The 18,499-nt window shown below is 41.2% G+C and overlaps 1 protein-coding gene across 1 annotated transcript in view; it reads left to right on the top strand.

Moving 5' to 3' along the window:
* Positions 1 to 13,636, top strand: part of LOC106081772 (ichor) — a 227,348-nt gene extending 213,712 nt beyond the window's left edge. Inside the window, exon 3 of the mRNA XM_013243966.2 lies at positions 11,710 to 13,636. Coding sequence (XP_013099420.1) covers positions 11,963 to 13,636 — 1,674 coding nt within the window. The 5' untranslated portion in view covers positions 11,710 to 11,962. The remainder of the gene's footprint in view (positions 1 to 11,709) is intronic.
* Positions 13,637 to 18,499: the final 4,863 nt, after the last annotated feature.

Raw genomic sequence — 18,499 nt, 5'->3', positions numbered from 1 at the left:
TACTTGGCACATTTATTGGATATCATAACAAAATACGTCGTGCAAAATTTCATTCCAATCGGATAAGAATTGAGCACTCTAGAGGCTCAAGAAGTCAAGACCCAAGATCGGTTGATATGACAGCTATATCAGGTTATGGACCGATTTGAACTATACTTGGCACAGTTGTTGGAAGCCTCTATTTTCATCCGATTTGGATGAAATTTTGCGTGTAGTATTCTGTTAGGACTTCCAACAACTGTGCCAAGTACAGTCTAAATCGGTTTATGACCTGATATGGTTCCCATATTTTAGCAGAATCCATGGTGGTGGGTTGCCAAGATTCGGCCCGACCGAACTTAGCACGCTTTTATTTGCTTATCACTTCTTATAGTCATAACAAGTACGGTCAATCTGTATCTGTAGATATTGTATTTGAAAAAGTCATTCAAAGAATGTATCACATGCCATGTGGAGGGTATGTAAAATTCGGCCAGGCTGAAATTAGCGCACTGTTACTTGTTTGTTTTTATACCCTCAATATATACTAATTTCGTCATTCTGTTTGTAACTACTCGAAATATTCGTCTGAGACCCCATAAAGTATATATATTCTTGATCGTCGCGACATTTTATGTCGATCTAGCCATGTCCGTCCGTCTGTCCGTCCGTCTGTCTGTCGAAAGCACGCTAACTTCCGAAGCAGTAAAGCTATCTGCTTGAAATTTTGCTTCTATTTAGTGTAGGTCGGTTGGTATTGTAAATAGGCTATATCGGTCCATGTTTTGATATAGCTGCCATATAAACCGATTTTGGGTCTTGACTTCTTGAGCCTCTAGAGTGCGCAATTCTTATCCGATTGGAATGAAATTTTGCACGACGTGTTTTGTTATGATATTCAATAACTGTGCCAAGTATGGTCCAAATCGGTTCATACCCTGATATAGCTGCCATATAAACCGATTTTGGGTCTTGACTTCTTGAGCCTCTAGAGTGCGCAATTCTTATCCGATTGGAATGAATTTTTGCACGACGTGTTTTGTTATGACATTCAACAACTTTGCCAAGTATAGTTGAAATCGGTTCGTAATCTGATATAGCTGCCATATAAACCGATCTGGGGTCTTGACTTCTTGAGCCTCTAGAGTGCGCAATTCTTATCCGATTGGAATGAATTTTTGCACGACGTGTTTTGTTATGATATTCAACAACTGTGCCGAGTATGGTTCAAATCGGTTCATAACCTGATATAGCTGCCATATAAACCGATCTTGGGTCTTGACTTCTTGAGCCTCTAGAGGACGCAATTCTTATCCGATTGGAATGAAATTTTACACGACGTGTTTTGTTATGATATCCAACAACTGTGCCAAGTATGGTTCAAATCAGTTCATAACCTGATATAGCTGCCATATAAACCGATCTGGGATCTTGACTTCTTGAGCCTCTAGAGGACGCAATTCGTATCCGATTGGAATGAATTTTTGCACGAAGTATTTTATTATGATATCCAACAACTGTGCTAAGTATGGTTCAAATCGGTTTATAACCTGATATAGCTGCCATATAAACCGATCTGGGATCTTGACTTCTTGAGCCTCTAGAGGTCGCAATTATTATCCGATTTGCCTGAAATTTTGTGCGACGGATCCTCTCATGACCATCAACATACGTATTTATTATGTTCTGAATCGGTCTATAGCCCGATTCAGCTCCCATATAAATCGATCTCTCTATTTTTCTTCTTGAGCTTGATATCGCTCTAATAGCAGAAGAAATCTTTTCTTATATCCTTTTTTTGCCTAAGAAAAGATGCCGGGAAAAGAACTCGACAAATGCGATCCATGGTGGAGGGTATATAAGATTCGGCACTGCCGAATTTTGCACGCTTTTACTTGTTCTCTTCTGTAAACCCAATATCTTGGCTGTGATAATGGCTAAGCTGATCAAAAAGACCTCGGGTCTGATTTCTATGTGCAAGAATACATGTGGCCAATCGTTTAAAATTTCATAAACATATCTTCATCCGTTCAAAAATGACAGACTTTTCTGCACCAATTGTTTTCCATACTACTGTGTGTTGTAAATTTTTTTTTTTCTGTAAAAATTTATATAAAAATTAACTTTTGAGAATATCGCATTATATTTATTTTTGTTGTTTTATTAAAAAAATTTTTTATGCAAAATTTTTTATTTAAAAAATCAAACTTTGTCTGTGGCCCCCACTCCAAAACCAAAATAATTCTACGCCACTAAGCACACGTGTATGGGTGTATCATGTGTGTCATGTCATTAAGATTCTATTGGTAAATAATCAAGCACGATATCTAACAACAAAAAACCCTTGAGTTGGGGGTTTATTAAGAAATATTTGTTGTAATTTGTGGCAGTTTTGGAATATTTTGTTATTTTTTTTTTTGGTGCATATCTAACCCCAAAACAAAAAAAAGCACCACAACTAAACCAAAATAAGAATGCAAGGGGTATAGCACCAGCCACAAAAACAACAGCATATACAACAACATCACGATTATCAATAACAACAACAGCTACAATAATAATTTATATGCTAATTTTTATGTTGATTTTGTAGTTGGTGTACAATTTTGTTGTTTTTGTTATTGGTTTTAGTGTGCCCAGATCTAAGACATCTTTCACCAGCCAGCAAGCGAGCCAACTAACCCGCCAATACACCACTCTTTAGCTTAAGTTTTAGATTTTGCCCCCTTGGCCGCCTTTTTCTTTTCCCCTCCCTCTTTCTTTTATAGATTATTAATGTTTTTGACCCAAATACCGAGTTTTTTGATTTTGTTCGCTGTTAACTAGGTTCGAGTTCTTTGGCTGCTTGAGTGTTGTTACGGTGTTGTGGCCTCTTCTCCTACAAACAACTTTTTCCTCTACACTTCTAGCGATAGCTTTTAAAACATCTCTCAGATGTCATGTGGTGTTAGAGAGAAAAAGAAAAAAAAATAAATAAAGATGACCATACATTGTTGAAGATTTCGATTGAAGTCACAGACAACAGGCGTTATTATTGATTTTTTTTTTACTTTGGATGCTGACTCTGGCTTTACCTGGATTGTGGCAGTAGATAGCTGCGGTTGTTGTGTTCGTTGTTATGGTTCATAATAAAACGCATTTAAAATATTCAAATATTTGATTCTATGGTCTTTGGTTCAACAGGTTACCAGCATGACATTATCCCAAAAATATTAAAAAACAAATGTTTGCTGCACTCCCTCTCTTCTAAGCTTTTAAGAAATGTGTGTCACCTTCGACAAACCCATAGCAAATTTAGCATTTCTATTATGTTTGGCTTAACAGAACGCATTATGTAGAATTTTCTTTTGCTTCTTTAGCTTTTTTGTTTGAAATACTAGAGTATAATGTTAAATTTATGTTAAGCATTTCTTAATTAAATGAAGTTGGCTAATAAAAGCAGTAGAAATTGTTTAACTGTTCGTTTAGTATTTTGTATGACAGTGTTGGCAGTTTTTAATACAAAACAAACAAAAGACTTAAGACACATACTTGAAAAAATGATTACAATATGGTGCTAGCAAACATTTCTATTCTCTAGACCATTATAACAACTTCACAACCATACAAATAATTACGGAAAAGAATTTGGAAAATGTTAACAAAGTTAGCAATTCGCCTATCATAATCTCACTATTGGCCTAATAGTTGCTGTTTTAATTGAGACTAGTTGACCCGGGCCCGCTCCGCTGCGCCTTCTTTTACTTTATATGGAACAAAACTTTCCTTGGAATAATTATTTTCGACATTTAAAGATCTTTTTGGTGAAATACCATGCTATTGGGTTGCCCAAAAAGTAATTGCGGATTTTTCATATAGTGGGCGTTGACAAATTTTTTAATAGCTTGTGACTCTGTAATTGCATTCTTTCTTCTGTCAGTTATCAGCTGTTACTTTTAGCTTGCTTTAGAAAAAAAGTGTAAAAAAAGTATATTTGATTAAAGTTCATTCTAAGTTTTATTAAAAATGCATTTACTTTCTTTTAAAAAATCCGCAATTACTTTTTGGGCAACCCAATAACTTGACTAACAGTTTAACAATATAAGTGCCTCTATCTGGATCTCATATGATCTTTATTGGTCTACGAACTTAAGTTTGGATGTAAGGTGTACTCTATTCTTAAAATACTTAATTTCAGCCCGATATTGGCATGATGTCTGATTTAGGGGTGTTTTCGGGGGAGAGGTGGTCCCCCATATACTTGGCCATGAAAAATATCGGCATCGTGCTCTTCTCTCAAATACCATTTATTTAAACCTCACATTGCCATTGGCTTAAGAGGAATTTATAGGATGAGGCATCCCCCAAACACATGGCCCCAAAATAGGTTATCAAATCCGTTTTCTAATCTCAAATACCTTTCATTTGAGCCTCATATTAGCATGGCTCAAATGAATGACCCCAAATGTAGGACCCTAAATACATGGTCCTACATTTGGATATCAAATTCGTATTCTAATTCCAAATACCTTTATTTGAGCCTCATATTGCGATGGTCAGTAAAAAGTTGCTGTTTGAGGGGTATTTTGGGAAAGGGGGGGTAGACCCCCAGAAAATTGGTCCCGAAAGTGGGTATCAATTGTTGCTCTACCGCCCAATACCTTTCATTTAAGCTCCACATTGGCATGGTCGGTAAATATGCCCGATTTAGGGGTGTTTTGGGGATTGGGGTCGTCCCTCAAACACTAAGCCCCGAATATATATCAGCAACGTGCTCTATTCTCATATATCTATATATCATTTATTTGGACCCCATATTGTCATTGGCCTCAAAATTGGATATAAAATTCGTTTTCTAATCTCATTTAAACTCCTAATTGGAAAAAATCAGCAAATATGTCCGGTTTGGGGTATTGGCCCTAAAAACTAGTTCCACTCTCTTTAAGCCCCAAATTGTCTTGGTGAGCAAATACGTCCTATTTGGGGGTTGTTATGGTGGTGGGACGTCCGCTAGACAGTTGGGCCCTAATGTTGATATCAGATACGTGGTCTACTCCCACATACCTTTAATTTGAGCCCCTTATTTCCTAGTCGGCAAACATGACCGGCTTGGGGAGTGTTTTGGGGGATGGGCTGCCACTCAGTGGGTTGGCCTTGAAAATATATATCGGATTCGTGTTTGCACTTTAGAAACCCTCTTATTTGAGCCTCATATTGCAATAGTCAGAAAATACTTACTATTTGGGTGGTGTTGTGGGGGTGGGACACTTTTCCTGAATATTGATATCAAATTCGTGCTTTACTCCCAAAAACCTTTCATTTGAGCCCCATATTGCTATCGTCGTAAATTTGTCCCCTTTGAGGGATGTTTTTGGGGAGAGGCGGCCCTCCAAATACTTGGTCCCATATTTGGATATGAGATTCGTATTCCACATTAAAATACCTTTTATTTAAGGCCCATATTCCCATGGTCAGTAAATAAGTCCTGTTTGGGGGGTGTTTTGGGAAAGGGGTGGACCCCCAGAAACGTGGTCCCACATTTGGATATCAGATTTGTATTCTACTCGCAAATACCTTTCATTTGAGTCCCATATTGCCATGGTCGGTAAATATGTCCGATTTAGGGGTGTTTTGGGGCTTGGGGTGGTCCCCCTAGCACTTGGTCCGACAATTGGATATCGGATACGTTTTCTTATCCTAAATACCTTTCATTTGAGTTCCATATATTCGTGATTAGTCTAAATATATGTTTGGTAGGTTTTAGGGTGGGGCAGCTCCCCTAGATACCCCATCCGAAATTTGAATACCAAATTTTTATTTTCAGGGTACTATATGAGAGCACGCAAAAATTTAAATCGCTTTACCCATCTCCGAGATCTGGCGTTTCTGAAAATTAGGGTAAGGGGGAGGGTCCGCCCCCCCTTCAGATATCAAGAATTTTCACCACGGGGTCATTATGCACCATCTGTGAAAATTTCAAGAAAATCGGTTCAGCCGTTTCTGAGTCTATAAGGAACACACAAACAAATTTCGAAAGGGTAAAGCTATCCACTCGAAATTTTGCACTTCATATTGTATCGGTTTGAACTGTAGGTCCATATTTAGATATAGTTTTTAAGTCCACTGTGATACCACAGCGGCGACATACCAAGTCCTCTGGTGGGAATCAAAACCACGACCCCAGCACTGGCACTCCGAGCACTCTATCAACTCGCCTACAGCGCCTATATAAACCTATTTCCCGATTATACTTCTTGAGTCTCCAAGAGCAAGAGGATCCTCTCATGACCATCAACAAACGTTGTTTATTATGGTCTGAATCGGTCTATAGCCCGATACAGATCCCATATAAATCGTTCTCTCTATTTTACTTCGTGAGCCCCAATGGGCGCAATTCTTATACGAATTGGCTGAAATTTTACACAGGTCTCCAACATATAATTTAATTGTGGTCCGAACCGGACCATATCTTGATATCGTTTTAATAGCAGAGCAACTCTTTTCTTATATCCTTTTTTGCCTAAGAAGAGATGCCGGGAAAAGAACTCGACAAATGCGATCCATGGTGGAGGGTATATAAAATTCGGTCCGGCCGAACTTAGCACGCTTTTACTTGTTTTGTTTGTTTTCTGTTCATAAACAGTCTGAAGGTGGGTAATATCGGACCATATCTTGATATAGCCCTTTTGTTGAACGATGTTCCGATTTAAAATCGTATGACCATAAAAAGCGCAGTTATTACCCGTTTTCGTTGAAATTTGGCACAGCAGGTAGTGTTAGCTAACTCGACATCTATACCGAGTATTGTCTAGATCGGACTATATTCGCACATAGGTGTCATATATACCGACGCGAATAATGATACCATTAAAGCCGCATTCATTACCCGACTTCGCTGACATTTAGCACAGTTATTTGTAATAAGTTTTTCGATATCAGTAGCGAATATGGTTCAGATAGGACCATATTTGGATACAGCCCCCCTTACAGTTCGATTTCTCGATTAAAGGCCTTTCACCCATAAATAATTTTTTCATGACCGGAGTTTGCTGAAATTTGATGCACGAATTTGTGTTAAGCCACTCGACATCCATGCTTAATACGACCCAGATCGTTCTATATTTGGCTATAGCTGCCTTATATTCCGATCTCCTTATTTAAGTTCTAAGACCCATTTATTACTCATTTATTATTCGCTGAAATATAGCAAAATGAGTTGCGTTAGGTCTCTGGACATTTATGCCGAATATGGTCCTTCAAAAGTCCACCTACTGTTCAATACTCAAACGGATCCAAACTGATGCACTGAATTTAATGCTACATCTGGACTTTGTGCCTAGACACATTGTTGCGACCACTGCCGTGAGGGTAAGTAGCTTTCTCTTTGGTCATGTGGCGGCTACCCAGTGTGGATTACACCCCACTTGAGCCGATTTTTGATAAATAGTACTGTACCACTATTCCTGATAGAACCAATTAGAACTACAATATCCCTGGTAATATAAGAACTGGTCATATCGAAAAGGTAACCCGACCACTGCGGTGTGTATCAAGCGGAGATCCTTACAGTTATGGAAGTGGTGGAATGGTTAAGATATAATGTCATATGATTGGCATAACCGCCCGCGACTCTCGCAGATCTCTCAACGAGATGGCTGAACAGTCCAAAATTCACCTGCCGGGCCACAGAGATATCCCAGTGAATTATAAAGCGGATGAGCTTGCGAGACTAGGAACTGCCCTACACATTCCAGGGACACAGGAATATGTTGGTATGCCTCTAGCGACATATAAGCTAAGTTTTCAGGACCAGGCCCGAAGGACAACGAATGATAGATGGTCACAAAGAGGGGGCTGTGAGCATTCCCAAACTATGTGGGCTAATTTAGACTTGAAAAGTGGTACCGCTTTGCTGTCACTGGCTAGAACAGACGTCTCAGTCATTGTGTCCGTCATGACAGGTCACTGTCTAATCGGAAAACATGCTGACAGACTGAAGTTTGCCAGCAAGGACTTTGGCAGAAGCTGCGAGGACATCGAAAAAGAAGAGACTATAGAACACCTTCTGTGTGTGTGTCCCGGACTGGCTGTCAGAAGGAGTTCCACATTAGGTTCCATTTCTTTGAGAACCTGTCTGATGGTATTTTTAAAGCGATCTGGATGGTTCAACGGTAGGATCTAGAAGGCATCTTCCATTTTCTTTTCCTGTGGTATCATAATGGACGAAAACATCTAAGTAAGTCTGATGGCAGACTGACACTTAAACCTAACCTAACCTTGGCCAAGATTGCCTTCGAATTTTGCAATTTACGAAATCGTTTGTGGTTAAATTTTCATGTTTATGCATGATTTGGATTCGTAGCAACGATTACATCGATTTTGTCGCAAAAAGCGTCTGTATGATTCTTGCCTGTTCAAATACTTTCCTGGCTTCGATACACTGAAAAAAAGTTGGCCCAAAATTTAAGAATTTTCCATATTCGTAGGATTTTAGCAATCAAAACGAAGTTTGACCCTAGAAACAAATGAAATAAGGAAGAGTGAGAAAGAGAGAGTAAGAGAGAGGGAGAGTAAGAGAGAGAGAGTATGAGAGAGAGACGAAAACTGGTAGCGAATGAGAAACATAAACGAAAAACCGAAATTCTCAAGGACTAGAGAGTCGCCCCATATAAAAACAGTAGAGAGCTTCGCGAAGAGAAGGGGCGCTCACACATAATCATACCCGCCATCGCGGGGCATCGGCACTGTAGATGCTCGTCCGTCTCCAAATTCTATTTACTCCACAGACCCTGCAGAAATCATCTTCGTCTCGAGACCTGACCTACCAGAGACTTGTCAGAACTCCAACCACCACCAACAGTCGCGCCCTCTCAAAAAAATTAAATTAGGACAAACCTTTGTTGAGGGTAACAACCGCATCTCCGAACTCCGATCCATTGTTTGGTCCTAGAAAGAAATGAAATAAGGAAGAGAGAGAAAGAGAAAGAGAGAGGGAGAGTAAGGGAGAGTGTGTGAGAGAGAGAGACGAAAATTGGTAGGGAATGAGAAACATAAACGAAACACCGGCATAGAAATCTTCATCAGCCCAGAATGACTCAGGGTTAAAAGACTGTAGAGAGCTCAGCAAAGGGAAGGGGCGTTCACACATAATCCTACCCGCCATCGCGGGACATCGGCACTGTAGATGTTCGTCCGTCTCCAACCCCTATTTACTCCACAGACCTTGCAGAAATTATCATCGTCCCGAGACCTGACCTACCAAAGACTTGTCAGAACCCCACCAACAATCCAAAGTCGCGCTTTCCCACCTCAAAATCAACAACGTCCTCATCCTGGAGAAGGTCGGCCACAGAGCCTTAATAATCCTGCAGAACCAAACGCCAACCCACGCCCAATCAGCGGATACACCGTAGTCGGCAACCACCATCCCACACAGCTGGCACAGGGGGGAATTTCACCATCGGCGTTGCACTACCGTCAGCCGCTTCATTCCCCGCTAACCCTTGATGGCGCTGAACCCAGCACAAGCTGACCCCCAAACATTCAAAACGCTGCTTGCATCTCCCGACAAGCCTCGACTTCCCATGACCCGCAACCAGGGCTTTTAGCGCCGCCTGACTGTCCACATAAATTGCGACAGTCTGAGAGGTCCGCCGCTCCTGACCCAGGATCACATCCAAGGGCCTAGCGAACGAAAAAACCTCAGCCTGAAAGACACGGCATCCGCCCAGAAGTCTATGTGACTCCCTATTCGAAATTTTAAGACGTCCATTATCAAATCTTCGGCCACATTAGACAAGGAAAGTATAACAGCAGTTGCATGCGAAAGTCAATGGCGTAACGAGCCAACTGACCCCCAAAATATTTGGTGTCATACTTTACAGCCTTTATAGGTCCACGAGTAGAAATATTGCCCTGAACCCACTTGCCCTGCCGGCAGCACTTAGGGTGCTAAAAAGAGACCTTGTTGACATCGTATAAAACAATTGTGGGAGGCTAGAGTGGACTTGCCAGCTGAGCGACACATAATGGCATAAAATCCAGGCTTGCCATAATGCTGCTCTATCAACTGCAATGGGCTGTCGCCTGAATTCTTTTCAGGAAACAAATATCCTTCCTATGCTAACACCATATTATATGATGTCTAACCACTATCTACTGGATTGATATCGTAGCAGCCCTCCAAATCACCATCTTGTAGATGGACAACCACCGACCAAAGACGTCTGGTTTGATTTTCATAATCTAGAGCAAGAGGTTTGCGCTACTAATGCGAGCCTCTAGATCTTGTTGCCTCCTAACAGGCTATGATTGTTGGCAACATGGTAAGCGTGTTTCAAGCATGTAACCAAGAACCGTACGATACACAACATACGTCAGCTGTTCATCTATCTAGCCAATCCTTGCCGATTTTTAAGCTCAATGATAAGGGACCTCCTTTTATAGCCGAGCCCGAACAGCGTGCCGCTGTGCAACACCTCTTTGGGAAGAAGTTTTTTCATAGCTGCCATACCTCACAAATGTCGCCAGTATTAGGAGGGGATTTTTCTTATGGTCGCGCCAGGATTTGAACCCAGCCGGTCAGCGTTATAGGCGAACATGTTAACCTCTGCACTACGGTGACCAAACTTGCCGATTTGCAAATGCAAATTTGCCCACGATGGTCTCGCCAGGATTTGAACCCAGTCGTTCAGCGTCGTAGGCGAACATGTAAACCTCTGCGCTACGGTGACCTCCTTGCCGATTTGCAAATGCAAATTTGCCCATGAGCACTAAGGAACTGGAGCAAACTTCTCACATAACACTGAGTGCTGTCCGATTAAAATGTTAAGCTCAATGATAAAGGGCCTCCTTTTTATAGCCTTGTCCGAACGGCAATGTGACATCTCTTTAGGAAGAAGTTTAACATGGCATATGTTCTCGCCAGCATTCGAACTTAGGTGATCAGCGTCATAGGCGGACTTGCTAACCTCTGAGTTACGGTGGCCTCTGGTTTACTATCACATAACTCTGGATGCCGTTTTTACTACCACATAATTCTGGATGCACCCCCATGATAAGGGTCCTCCTTTTTATAGCCTTGTCCGAACGGCAATGTGACATCTCTTTGGGAAGAAGTTTAACATGGCATATGTTCTCGCCAGCATTCGAACCCAGGTGTTCAGCGTCATAGGCGGACTTGATAACCTCTGCGTTACGGTGGCCTCTGGTTTACTATCACATAACTCTGGATGCCGTTTTTACAACCACATAACCCTGGATGCACCCCCGAATTGTAGGTCTGGAAACTAAACTGTACCCAGCTTGCAAATCAAGAAAGAAAACACGATAAACTAGAAGTTTACCGTTTTTGCAAAAAAAAACTGTTGTCCCTGTCTCATAAGTTTTTCTGCTGTTGCAGCAAAATTGTTGAAATTTTTTACTAACGAATTTCTTTGGGTGTAGCTATTAATGAAACAATTGCTAGTTTGAATATCACAGCATAAAAGCTTTTTATACTCTGCTGTCCCTGTCTCAGAAGTTTTTCTGCTGTTGTAGCAAAATTTTTGAAATTTTTTACTAACGAATTTCTTTGGGTGTAGCTATTAATGAAACAATTGCTAGTTTGAATATCACTGCATAAAAGCTTTTTACCCTCCATATCTTTGTATGTATTCTCACAATCCTTTGTCGATAACTGAAAAAAACCAAAATTAAATCTTTTTGCTTTAAAAAATTTTCTTACCTTCCTTATCCTTCTTATCTTTTCAGGTCAAAATGAATTTGCAAAATTTTAAACGTTTTTTATATATAAAAACCTGCAACAGTTACAGTGAAGTTTAAGGTTAAAGCAACAACAACAACAAGAAAAACATCTTTTAAAACATCAACTCTTCTAAAGCGACATCTCAAACAAAAATCACTCATCTTAAAGTCTGGTTGCAACTATACCTCAATACCAACTTCAATTCCCAACTAGGCTACTGTCAAACAACCAAAGCAACAGAGGTCCCCAAATCATACCATGAAGTTTTGCACCATGAATGGACCAACAGAATCTGAAGTTGAAAGTATGCTAATGAGTCCATGCTGGGGACCTACACAAAACGGAGGCCAAGATCAATATCTACTGGATGGTCATAAGCTATTGCTGGAACATGATTTGGACTCACTGCCCAGTGATACGGAACAAAAGAATTCGCTGGATGTGCTGGATAATCTGCTTATGAACTCCACCTCCCTAAATGGTCTCTCCGATTTGAAACCTCTGCCTCCGTTTACCGGCTACACTGGTCACCTCTCGATAAATGGCATTTCGGGGCATCACTATCATGCCATAGCACAGAGGCTACCCGATGAGAGCAACAACAATTACATCCAAAGTGCCTATCAGGCTGCAGGCAATGGCCTGGGGTCAACGACCATACACCTGGCGGCCTCCTCCTCGGGCAATTCGCCTCTCTCCTCGTCACATGGGGCCGGGGGCCTATCGCTGGCCTCCAGCCTCTCCAGTAGTCATAATTCCTCCACAGATCATAACATAGTGTCCTCGACGTCGACGTGCCTGCCCGAAAATGTCCTAAGTACCGAAGCCGATGCCTGCCTGCACGATGTGAAACTCTTCTCCGATAGTCAATTAGATAGTAAGCTCTACTCCCTGGCCGATAGCTGTGTAATGTCCAATCCCTCCACCAATACGAGTACAACGTCAACGGGTCTCGCAGGTCAAGATCCCGATTCGGGGGGCGTGAGAATCTATGCCGATGCCAAGGATCTGACCGAGTATGTGGACATGAACTCCATCGATGATATAGCGGCAATCATAGGCAGTGCAATAGCCGATACTACAGTACCTAATCAGCTGGACAAGGAGGATGGCAATGACACACGGGACTCGTGGATTGATTTGGATGCCTGGATCGAGGGCAATTGCATACAGCAGGAGGGGGGCAAGCTGGTGGTGACGCAGCAGGACTCGTTAAGTGAATTCATACTGCCGCAATCGCCCATACACCCCAGTAGTTCCACCCTACAAAGTCTGCTGACCCATGGCTATATGCCCCTGCTGCAGAATCGCCTACAGAATGGTCCCCCCTCATCGTCCAGCATAAAGGGTGAGGCGCCCAGTTCTACCTCATACTGCAATGAGCTGACCAGCTCCACATCGGCCAGCCCGCCCGGCTCGGTGGTCTCCACCACCGACAATCTCATGATCAATCCCCGCTATCTCACCAATCCCACGCAATATCACATAACCATGAAATCGGATGGTCTCTGCAGTCCCGATTTGATGGGCAACTTTCCACACACCACCACCGTAACGCCAACGGGTACACCAAAAACCAAACGCTCGCGCTCCACAAAAAAGTCAACACAGCTCAGCAATGGACCAGCATCGCAGCTCAATGTGTCGCAGGCCAACGGCAATGCTGGTCCACCGCAACTCAACTCCATTACATCCCCCACCTCGGTGAATTTCAATGCCAACGATCTGTCGGGTCTGCTGGGCAAGGAGAAGCCGGTGCACAGGTGCAGCATCTGCAATCGGGGCTTCCTCAACAAGAGCAACATTAAGGTGCATCTGCGCACCCACACCGGAGAGAAGCCCTTCCGCTGTGAGGTGTGTGCCAAAGCTTTTCGCCAAAAGGCCCATTTGCTCAAACATCAACAGATACATAAGAGAATTGGGCGTGACTGACAAACACACAACAATCGCTCGCCGAACACCGCGTCGTCTTCGTTAGCAACGTCCTCTGCGAAACTCTATCACCATCATGCACATCATCAGCAACACGCACCACACCACACCAACCTGTATGGGGGAGCTCTGATAAAGTCAGAGCCCTTGGTGGTGGTCAATGATGAGGAATTTCGTTTCAAGACCATTATACTGCAAAAACCCAAAAATGCCTTACAATATGGCAATAGCTAGAGTAGGGCTACCAAACCAAACAAAAAAAGAAAAATCTCATAGCCCATACTCCTGTGCGGGGTTATAAAGCAGTACAATGGTGCTAAGGGGGACGTTACCAAATGAAAATGAAAAGAAAAGAAATTTTCAACAAAAAAAAAAAATATTCTTCGCAACCGAAAAATAGCCAGGCTTAGGCTTAAATATAATGCCAAGCATACTTTTATATTAGCCAAAGCTTGGATCTTATTTTGGCTTTGAGGTCTATTTGAAATTTTTTCTCTTTGTGTGGTAGTAATTTGATTCTATTATTCAAAACGCCAAGTTAGTAGAAACAAACAGGCGGCTTAGAGAATACCACTAACATTGATCGCGTGCAGCCCTTCCAAGAGTGCTAGGGTCAAAGGAAAATCCAACTTTTTGAAAGTGGGCAACAAAAGTTCTAAACTTTTGCTTGCCTTCTTACAAAATGGGTGCGGCTTCTTTTTTCTCAGCCTCTTTAGATTTTTGTTTTTCAACTGTTACTTAAAATGTGATTTGGAATCTGCAGAAGTGCATTCTCATGATCCCTTAGCCACCAAGTACCCATGAAGTGCTCCATACGACCAATTGGTTAGTTTGGTCCGTTCTTTAAAGCCACATCAATTATTGTGTTATAAAGCCAGAATATAATCAAATTACATGCTTGCCACCCCACCAAAAAAATGTAAAAAAACAGAAACTTAATGATAACAGCAATTGTTATTCGTTGTTGTTGGTTGCTTTTGATCTCTTTAGATGTAAAACATTTTAAAATATATAGTAGTTCTACACACTTTATAGCTATTTTTATTTAAGAAAAGTTTAGAAAAAATATTTGCTTAGAAAAGTCTATAGGATTTTCTTGACTGGCTCCCTTTATCGCGATTTCATTTTCAACCAAGAAAAATCATCAGCAGGATATTGTCAAATGGATCAAGGTGCTTTACAACCATTCCAACTAGTTTACAACTTACTCTAGTTGGAATGGTTGTAAAGCACCTTGATCCATTTGACATATCCTTCTGATGATTTTTCTTGGTTGAAAATGAAATCGCGTTAAAGGAAACCAGTCAAATGCTTCTAGCAACAACACACTCTTTGCTGACTTTTTAAATGTTTTTTGCTATACTACTCTTCGAATAGAAAGCATTAAACAATGGTCTAAAGCCGGACAATATCCTGCCATGGAATCTCAATAAGATTTTAAGACGAATAAAAAAAGCGCAAACAGACAATTCAAAAAAAATGTTTCTTGGCACTCTATCTGCAACGCATCGAATTACTAATTCTCGATATCGTCAGCGGCGCATTATTTGTTTCTGATTCCATATTGTATTTGGTTGCCCAAAAAGTAATTGCGGATTTTTTAAAAGAAAGTAAATGCATTTTTAATAAAACTTTGAATGAACTTTAATCAAATATACTTTTTTTACAATTTTTTTCTAAAGCAAGCCAAAAAGTAACAGCTGATAACTGACAGAAGAAAGAATGCAATTACAGAGTCACAAGCCGTTGAAAAAATTTGTCAACGCCGACTATATGAAAAATCCGCAATTACTTTTTGGGCAAGCAAAACCCTAAGAAGAGTTAGCCATGTTAACATATCTGTCTGTCTGCTTGCATGTCCGCCTCCCTGTCCGTCTGTCTCTTTAAATCGCGCCAAGGTTTTTTTTTGAACTAGTTCATTTAAATGGATCATTCAAATGAACGAACTGAACTAGTTCGCATTAATCCGTCTATTGCGTTCACTATCTCATACAACCCATTTCACTTCAATAACGTCGTGCCGCAATGCGACACCTCTTTGAGAAAATGACGCCAGCATTAGAGGCGATAACCACCGCTGGTATTTTTTTCAGATCATTTACCCAGGACTCGAACCCAAAATGTTCAGCATCATAGGCGGACTCGTTATAACCAAATGGTATATCAGATATTTATCTTTAATACGAAGTGGCCTATCATGGCGGTAAGCAGCCATAGTTTAAGTCCGAAAAAATTTTGCATGAGAGGCACTTTATAGCCCAAAACTTTGCTTCGATCTATACAAAATTTAACATGGTTAAAAGTAGTAGGCCGACTTATAGTGTATAGTTAGCTTCGGCCGACTTTTGCCTTTCCTAACAGGTCATTTCATTCGCTTTGTTCACTACACAGCTGGGCACATGGTTGCTACATTAAGCCATAGAAACAAAAATTTAAAGTCATGAAGTGTGTACTCGAAAATTGGTGCAAATTTACACAAATTGTTACTGAAAGTCACTACTGCACCATGCTCACTGATTATTTTTGACCAGAGTTGGACGATATGGACCTGGACGGTGCCACAAGCCACACAACACACATTACAGTCAATTTATTGAAGAGTAAGTTTGATTAGTCAAGCCCTTATCGGAAAACCCTTAATTAATATCAGACTCGTATTCTACTGTCAAAGACCTTACATTTGAGTTCCAAACTGTCCCGAACGGCCTTCATTTAATGTAGGAGGTTTTTAGGAAAAGGGCGGCTACCTAACACCAGGTTCCAAATATTTATGCCAAATTTGCAGTCTACTCTCAAAGATCTTTTCAATCCACAGAGCTAGGATTGATGCCGACGTGCAAGATGTATGTCCCGATTGTAACCAGGGACCGCACGATACATGTCACCTGTTTAACTGCCCGGCCAGACCCACTCGACTCAGACCCAGATTCCTGTGGACGCACCCCATCATAGTCGCAGAGTTCCTGGGTCTTGACACTCAACAGAATCAAGCAGACGAAAGATAGAACACAATAAACTGCTACAACAACAACAACAACCTTTTCATTGTAGACCCATTTTGTAATGTTGGACAAACATTTGCGGGATTTTTTTTAGGAATGGGCCGGTCCCCATACAGCTCTACTTGAAAATACCTTTCCTGTGATGGGATTTTTGGAGGCAGGCTAACCGCCCTACACTTGGAACATTATTGTTATATCAGATTCATTCCCTACTCTTAAATATCTTTCATTTGATACCCATATTGTCCCAATCGGCAACCATGTCCGTTTCGGTGGGGCGTTCCCCCAGGTTATTTATGCCATTTTAAGTGTTGCCACAAAATTTCATTTAAACCGTCCACCCGTCTGCAAGATACAGCGTTTTTGAAAATTAACCTAAGGCGGATACTATGAAGCAAAAATATTCTAAATTCGCCCAACCCAAGTTGGGGGTAGCCATTACCTGGATTTTTTTTAAAGTCTACAGTTGAAGGTTTTAGTATCTCAACAAGTAAAAGCGTGCCAAGTTCGAGCGGACCGAATCTTATATACCATCCACCATTGATCGCATTAGTCAAGTTCTTTGCCCGATATCACTTTATAGGCAATCGAAGGATAATGGATAAGAATTGCTATGCGATTTGAGCTATACCAAGTTATGAAACGATTGGGGCCATACTGGAGTGGAAAGTGGAATTTTTGGTGCAAAATTTCAGCCAAATCGGATAAGAATTGCGCCCTATAGTGGCTCAAGAAATAAAATCGGGAGATCTGTTTATATGGCAGCTATATCAGATTATGAACCGATTTAAACAAACCATTTCATGCAAAAATCGGCCGATATTTGCGCCCTTTAGCATCTCAAGAAGTGAAGACCCGAGAACCGATTTGGACTATACTTGGCACAGTTGTTGAAAGTCAAAATAAAATTTCAGCCAAACTGGATAAGAATTGCGCACTCTAGAGGCTCAAGAAATCAAGATCCAGGATCGGTTTATATGGCAGTTATATTAAAACAAGGTCCGAATATGGCCCATTTACAATCCCTTACTGACTCACACTAATAGGAAGTATTCGTGCAAAATTTCAAGCGCCTAGCTTTTTTCTTTCGAAAGTAAGCGTGCTTTCGACAAACGTACAGACGAACGGATAGGGCTAAATCGACTCAAGAATTTCAAGATGATCAAGATTGATCAAGTCGGAGCTCAAAGTTCCAGCCTGCGTGGCGCTCATAGTCATCCCGCATCGGCCGTAGATAACAAATCTGGCATACAAATTCATGTCGAAGTATAGGGGTCACCCTACCCCCACAAAAACGCCGAAAATGGTCACATTAGTCAATCACGGATATATGGGACTCGGTTTATTTGTTCCGTATAGACTGAAAAACGGCAGGACCGATTTTCTCGAAATTTTAGCATATTGTGTAGGTTGGTCTGGAAGGAAACACAGGCTATAAAATTTTTCGATATCGAAAGGGGGACGGACCCTCCCCCTTATGCCAAAAACACAACCCAAAATCAAAGGTGGACCGATCGGGACAATATAGGTATCAAATAAAAGGTATTGGAGAGTAGAATACGTATATGGTATTAAAATGTGAGTCTAAGTACCCATCCGGTCGCCCCAACTCCAAAACTCCCCCAAACAGACATATTGGAGGTTTATTTCAATATGGGGCTCAAATGAAAGGTATTCGGGAATAGATTTCGAATCTGGCATACAAAATTAGATCGAAGAATAGGGGATCACGCCACCCCTCAAAAACGCCATTAGACCCATTATGACTATATGCCCGATGTCTCGATTTAAGATTTTTGACCAATAAAAGGCGCAGTTGTTGTCCGACGTCGCCGAAATTTGCGACAGTAAGTTGTGTTAG

This window comes from Stomoxys calcitrans, chromosome 2 (genome assembly GCF_963082655.1).
Source record: "Stomoxys calcitrans chromosome 2, idStoCalc2.1, whole genome shotgun sequence".
Taxonomy (NCBI): domain Eukaryota; kingdom Metazoa; phylum Arthropoda; class Insecta; order Diptera; family Muscidae; genus Stomoxys; species Stomoxys calcitrans.
Note: the sequence above shows the minus strand (reverse complement) of the source record. Positions and strands in the feature narration are given on the sequence as shown.